At 48.4% G+C, this 7,304-nt stretch overlaps 1 protein-coding gene across 1 annotated transcript; it reads right to left on the minus strand.

Moving 5' to 3' along the window:
* Positions 1 to 3,403: 3,403 nt before the first annotated feature.
* On the minus strand, positions 3,404 to 6,828 carry CCL1 (C-C motif chemokine ligand 1). The gene is made up of 3 exons (XM_036450801.2): positions 6,403 to 6,828; positions 5,085 to 5,199; positions 3,404 to 4,051 (listed from the first exon to the last, which is right to left on the minus strand). The coding sequence occupies exons 1-3, from the start codon at positions 6,545 to 6,547 to the stop codon at positions 3,949 to 3,951; spliced, it is 363 nt and encodes a 120-aa protein (XP_036306694.1). The 5' UTR covers positions 6,548 to 6,828; the 3' UTR covers positions 3,404 to 3,948.
* Positions 6,829 to 7,304: the final 476 nt, after the last annotated feature.

The following is a 7,304-nucleotide window of genomic DNA, read 5'->3' on the forward strand; positions in this document are numbered from 1 at the left end:
TTTTTTTTTGAAAATAAATTATGTGGGAGAACGGGTGGACTAGAAAGGGCTAATGAGGGGAGAAAATGGGACTTATGTATTACTTTCAACAATAAAGATTTTTTTAAAAAATATATATGGTTCTTCCCTACCCACCTACACACAGACGCACTAACTTGGATGCATTTCTTTTAAGATGAAACCTGAGCGATTGGAAACACCTGTCTGCAGCCCAAAGTCACAAAGGCAAATGTTCTCATATTTCACGCTGAGCCCTTATTAATAGGTCCTCTTTTCCCAGCATAGATCTCTCCATGTTTCAGGCTCTGATCGATCAGCTTGACATGAGAGCGATGAGATCTCATAGAATGAATTTTGAACTTCCAAGTGGTCCTGGAAAAGAGATTATGGGAATGAAAAGCCTTTTCTGGACTTAGTACTTCAAGTGGTTGTGACTAAACCTGTTCACTTGTCCTACCAATTATTAGCCACACCCTGCAAATATTCCTTACCATGACTTAAATGTTTCCTTTGAGTTCCAAGGTTGGCAATTGATTCCATAATTCTTTAATTGTAATATAACTTTGCTTTAGGCTAGTCCCTACATTTCTTAGGAAAAACTGACATGATACCATGAACTATTGCATGTGAGAAGTATCAGGTCTAAGAGCTTTCAGTCCATCTTCTAACACATGGAAAAGTCAGGAGAGGAAGTTTTTCCAGGGACATAAAAGACTGTTCAGGAAAGTAATAAATCCTACATAACTTCAAACAGACGGGTCGGGGGCAGGTATCTTCAGTGTGTTCGCTCTAGGTAGCCCAGTTGGTGCTGATTGTGTTACGATATCCCAGCAGCCTTTTAAAAGGAAATTTTCTCTTTAGACGGGCTATTGCTGTGCAATTGTGGAGACCTGTTCTCTTGTAACATTTTTTAAGTTAATTATGAGCATTTCAGATGCCTGACTCGTTGGCTTGTTAGTGTTCTCTCTCCATTTGCTAGAGGGCAGCATTGGATTATGAAGTAACTGAAGGAATGGTGTTTGTAGATTTTAACCACGTTGTCTTTAGCTTCTGCCAAACCATTGTTTCAGAAACCGACACCAAGCCTTGGATGTGCTTATTCTGAATATGGTTTTCAGAGGCTGGAAGACTTATAGGAAGTTATTCTAGAGAAATTGATGGAAGCAGAGTTGGGTCACTTTTATATTCTCCTAGGAGCAGAGCCAAGAATCCCCAGTTCAATCTCCTGGATAGATAAACATGCTGTTCTACAGACATACTGCCAATCCCATGTCTTGCCTTTAGTGGTTGTTTTCTCTCTGGGGAAGTTGGGAATTTGAGTCAGGTTCATACTTTTCTTGGTAACCAGTGCTCAGCTTCAAAGAGGTGAGAGCCACAGCCATGAACACATTTACACAATTCTCTGTTGGCAGTTGCAAAGTTACCATGAATGTAGCTCATATCTTCGGGGTGGGGGTGGGGGGGCGGGTGTGACTGCCTTGAGCTTTGAGGGGCTATTTTGCCATCCAGAGCCACACAGGCTAAACAGGTTTATTGGAGTGATGAGTTGGCAAGTTGAAGTCTGGTGATCCCACTCATCTCTCCTTTCATTCCCATCCATCTTCATTAAAGGATGTCTCTTGCGTTCCTGGGTGTGTGTGTTTCTGGTGAGGATAGATAAGCCTTTCAGTCCGCAGGCTGAGGCTCTGTCCACTGAGCCAAACCGGTTTTGGCTGTCCTGCTATTCTTATCTGGAGGAAGTGGGGGCTGGGGTCAGAGGTGTGGGGTTGGGACAGCATTTCTGAGCCCTTGGTGCCATACTTGTGCTGATATATGTGTATCAGGAGAGTCTCATTGTTCTTTTCCCTTTTTGCAGGGAAGTAAATTGAATTTCAGAGAGATGGAACATCCCAACATTAAAGCCATCATCCTTAGGAAGACGAGTGGTCCTCAAGGGTTTATACACTCTTTTTAACTTTATTTTTCAATTGCCGTTTACACTGTGCCATTTTGTATCAGTTTTAGGTGTACAGCACAGTGGTTAGGTAGCCATATGCTTTACACAGTGAGCTCTGTGGAAGTTCCCTGAGAAGCCAGCTGCTTTCCTCCCCGTGCCTTTGTTTTTTCTCATGCTTCCTCCTTGCCTTTTTTTTTTTGTGTGCCTTTCTTTCTTTCCTTTTTTTTTTTTAAATCAGTCTTTATTGTTCATATTATTACAAAAGTTCCTCATTTTTTCTCCCCTCCACCAGGTTCCCACCCCACCCTCTGCCCTTTCCCCACCCCCCATTGTCCTCATCCATAGGTGCACAGTTTATGTTCAGTCTCTTCCCACCTCCACCACTCCCCTTTTCCCCAGAATTGTCAGTCCACTCCCCTCCCGTATCTCTGATTCTATTATAATCAACAGTTAATATTGTTCATCAGGTTTTTTAATTTCCTTGTTTTTTTTAAATTAATAAACTTTTATATTTTTAAGAATAAATTTTAAAATCTAATAATTTTAAACTTGTTTTTTCTGCCCTGGGAACTGAGAAGCAAACTTGTTTACATGTAAACTTGCCCTTGTGCTATCAACAGGCATAGCCATTCAAATGTAAATGAACACATTGTTTAAAGATAGCTGCTGGCTGGAATTGGATTACCTGTTCTGGGTGGGAAGGGCAATGCCAGACTGAGATGGATTTCTGTGATAGGATTGATACCCTTAGTCGCATTGTTTGCTTATACTGTCTGTCCAAGTTAGATTTTTTTATATATATATATTTTATTGATTTTGTACAGAGAGAAAGGGAGAGAGAGAGTTAGAAGCATCGATGAGAGAGAGTCATCGATCAGCTGCCTCTTGCACACCCCCTACTGGGGATATGCCCGCAACCAAGGTACATGCCCTTGACTGGAATCCAACCCGGGACCCTTCAGTCCCCAAGCCGACGCTCTATCCATTGAGCCAAACCGGTTTGGGCCCAAGTTAGATTTTAAGTGGCTTTCCAAAACCCACACAGCAGGGTCTGTCAGGCAGTCACTTGACATCTTGGGACAAAGAGTTTTGTGTCCACATCTAACCCTGACTTGCCATGTATCCTCCAGCCTGTCCATGTCCCTCTCCAGCCCTCAGCCTCCTCATCTGTAAATGGGGCTGGCGACACCTTACAGGGAGGTGATCTCACAACACCCCCTCCAGCCTGAGCAGCTGTGCCTTCTGGATAGCATCAGCCCCTGAACTCTGGGGGGGTTGGTGGGGTCAGGTGACTCAGGGAGGGAGGATGCCCTGCACCCCAATGTGGAAGCAGCCCTGGGCCCCACTTGCTGCTGCACGGTGCCTTTCCCACCACCAACCTGGAAACAGAGAAGTTACATCTCAGCTTGAGTCAGCGCCTACACCCAGGACAAAGACAGTCATCAGGAAGGAGGCAATTATTTATTGCAGGGCAGGGAGGAGAAAGGTGAAGGTACGGAAGGAGAAGGAGATTTTTTTTTCTGCCAAGGGCCATTTGGATATTTGTAATATCACTTTCGGCCATACAAGATTATCAACAAATTAGCTTGCTATATTTGGTCAAACATTTAATTCACCCCTAATGCTTTGACATGGCCAGATCCAATGATTTCAGGGGCTTATAAGGCCCACAGCCCAGATGCTCCCCACCCCTGATTTATTGACTCTTATTGACAAGAAGTCAGTTCCCTTGGCACCAGGTTCAACATGTCTCCCCTGCTCCCGCACCCTCCAGCCGCTGGCCCCAGACCCTCAGTGCTGATCACGTTTGCAACCTGAGGTCCCTGTGGGGTCAGAGAGGCACAGGGAAGCAGAAATAGAGGGTTCTATAATTTAAATATGTAAAGCGCTACCACCCACCAGACCCTCAGTGGCCCAGCAGCGTTGGCCCAGAACAGGTGGAGGGTGGAGGGGTTTGGGTGGGGGGTGGGGGCAGGTGAAGCCACGGGAGTCCAGGGTAGAAGGAAACTGGATCACACTTGTGTCGGTGAGCAAGGTTTTATCTTCCATAAGTTAGCGGTAACCCATTTGTCTGTCTTCAAGGCACAGCTCTTCCTGCCTCTTTTCATCTTGAATCTGTGGGCAGAGAACCAAAAGGGCACTGAGTCACCGGCCAGGCACCGCACATGAGTCCCGTTGCCCCTCCTTACCGCTGGGTGCCCCTACGCTGCTGTCTCTGTAACATGCCTTCACAGCGTTAGACCTGGGGCGGGCTCACCAGGGCGCACCCATGCTTCAGGGGTGTTTAGAAACGGCCTTTGATGTCAACATCCTGAGGATTAGCTAGCATGGAAAATTCCCCTCCTGGGACGCTTAGAGGGTTTCTCTGCTCCACCCTTCCCCAGGTCTAAGTACTTTAGAAACGTTCAGTCATTCTAAGGGTGTGTGTGTGTGTGTATGTGTGTGTGTGTGTGTGGGTGGGTGCGCGCGCGTTTCTGATCTGCCCATCTCCTAAGCTTGGCCATGGTCCTAACAGACCAGTTCTGCCTTTTATTATCTGGGTGATCCTCAGACAATTCTCGCTACCTCCCTCAATCTCAGTTTTCATGGCAATGAAAATATGTGACCCCAAGATGATTAACCAAGACAATATACCCACAAGTGCCTTGTAGAGCCCCGAGGTGATAACGGCCCTGGATGCAGCTATGGTGTGTACTCCACCTCACAGGTAGGAGTGCAAAGGAGCACCTGGAGAATGCAGGGCAGAGAGGCACCTGCCCAAGGTCCCCTAAGACTAGAGGTTGGCAAATCTGGAGTCAGGAACTAACCTCGACCCCCTCACTCTTCTTACTGAGCAGTAATACCGGGAGCGTGTAAGCAGTTCCTTCCTCTGGGCATAACCTTCTGTGTTAGGATAGAATGCTTGGCTCGGAGCTCCAAGAAAGCAGTCACTGCAGGAACACACCGGTGCAGGCGAGGACGCGGGGAGCACCCTCTGGCACCCACACCCAGCTCTGCACCCAGGTTTTAGAGGCCTTGCTCTCAGGGCTTAGAAACCTTAACCTGGAGGGACATCGCCATCTAGCGTCCGCTAATCTACGGTAATTCCAGTAGCCGTTTCTGTTCTCTGGAGGAGGCGGTCAGGAAGGGAACAGGGAATGGCACTCACATTATACGATCCTGGTGGGAGCAGGAGGAACTGGAGTTTTGGTAACACTGGATCCCCTTCAGGGAAATCGCTCTCTTCACAGGTGTGAAGCAACAACTGGAAGACGACACTTGCACTGGAAGAGAAACACAAAAATGTTCATATCTCATCAACCTGGCTTTCTTTTCTCTCAACAACAAAAACCACCCTATCCGTTTTTAGTCTGTGGATAAAGCACCAGCCTGCAGACTGAAGGGTCACTGGTTCAATCCCTGTCAAAGTGCAACCATTCAATTTGTTTCTCTCACATTGATATTTCTCTGTCTTTGCCTCTCCCTTCCACTCTCTCTCTCTAAAAAAAAATAATAGTAATAATAATAATAATAATAATAATAATAAATCCTTGGGTGAGGACAGGCTCAGGCTTTGGGAGGGCCCTGGGGCAGCCACCTAGTTATGTGTTTAGGCAGAGTCAGGACACTGGGGTTCAGATCTTAGCTCCCCAACAAACCAGCGGGTGACCTTGAGCAAGATCACTTGGGCCCCCAGACCTCCCATCTGTAAAATAAACCACTTCTGACATCCCACCACTCGTGTGAGGTCCTGCCCCGATATTGCAGTTCCAGGGCTCTGGATCTCATGCTCTGGGGGCCTGGTGAGTCTGGCCCATGCAGGACAATATGGTCCAAGAATATGGGGCTGGATTAGACACCATTCAAGGAGCTCAAACCGAGAGGGACAAGGGAAGTCAGCTCCCCTGCTGGCTCTCAGAATGCCCTGCTCCCCTGTCCTCAGCTCTGTCCTGAGCCCCCACCTGACCTTGCCTGTTTCTACATCCCCCACACCCCACCCTCCTGGCTCCTTCCTCCTGGTCTTCCTGTGTACAGAGCCCCTTTGGTGTATTTATCATTTTCTAAACAGCCCTGGATGTTAGACATTCTCAGTCCGGTGCTAACGATGGAGAAATCAGTTTGAGAAGTAAAGCGAAGACTTGCCGAAGGCTAGCCAACTCTTACAGCCCCAGTCCTGACCTCCCCTTTATCTGTTACATTGTGGAGGCAAGACCCAGCGCCCCTCTGGACCTCAGGCCTCCAGCTGATAACCTCACGGCCCCCTCCATCTGTCTGCAGGGTCTGGAGGAGGCCGGGTCTCCTTTTGCAGGAGCCAGTGGCTCAGCTGCCTGTGGTTGCCCGGATTCCTGGTTCTCCTTCGGGCCCTGTGCCCCACCCATTCCTCCTCTTCCAGGAGAATTCTTGCTGGAGCAGGGAAGCCGGAGGCAGAGAGCGGAGGGTGCCTGCCCACACTGCTGCCCTCCCCAAGGAGAAGCTAAGGGACTCACGGCTCAAGCTGTTCCCATCCTGCAGGCACGTCCCCGTCAGCAGCAGGCACACCAGGGCTGTGGTGGTGAGCTTCATCGTGGGCTGGCTTGGGTCTCTCTGGAGTAGTCTCACGAGTTGGTGAAGCAAGTGCTCCCCGTGGCCCATCCTGCAGTGGCCGGGCTTTTATAGAGCAAAATGGGACCTCCCAGGTGGGGAAGTCACCTGGGGAAGAGGTGGGTACAGTGGCCATGTTGACCACACCCCTCCCCACCCCAGTGAGGGAAGAGACTTCCCCGCTGCCCGAGCAGATAGGGATCTTGAAAAAAGTGAGTAGGAGCTGCCTCTGAGAAGCGGAGAAGAGTGAGTGAGAGGAAGTGGCCTGCTTGTGGCTTCTCTGATCCCAATCTTTTCATCCAAGGATGTCCCCAGCTAGAGGGCTCTGGACCAGGACTAAGACACTCTCTTAGCAGGTTTTTGTTCTGCCCTTTCCTGGCAACGAAACACTATAAACAATTATTTATTCAGAGTAGGGTTGGGACCAGATTTGTGACTTGGACTGAAGACTTGTGCAAGATAGCAAATGAAGTCACATTTAGTTTTGACAGAGTCCAGGAGAGGTAACAGGTGAGAGTACTTCAATAATGGAGCATAAAAATATGCTTTCCACCCCCTCTCCCCCTGCCTTCACAAGGTGTATTGTTTTGATTCAGGGTCAAACAGCTCAAGAATCACAAACATTCGGAATCCAAACTCCTGTCCTGCCACCGGGCTTCTCTGAGCTCCTGACTTCCTGGTGTTTTCTCAGTTTCAGCTGGAAGCATTTTGCTTGTGGCCCATGACTCCTGGGGTAGCTGGGAGCTCAATGCCTCAGGGGCTGGGATCAGCCCTATTAGGCTCTGTCTGTTCCCCGGACCCTCACCAG

Source organism: Pipistrellus kuhlii, unplaced genomic scaffold, assembly GCF_014108245.1.
Source record: "Pipistrellus kuhlii isolate mPipKuh1 unplaced genomic scaffold, mPipKuh1.p scaffold_m20_p_22, whole genome shotgun sequence".
NCBI lineage: Eukaryota > Metazoa > Chordata > Mammalia > Chiroptera > Vespertilionidae > Pipistrellus > Pipistrellus kuhlii.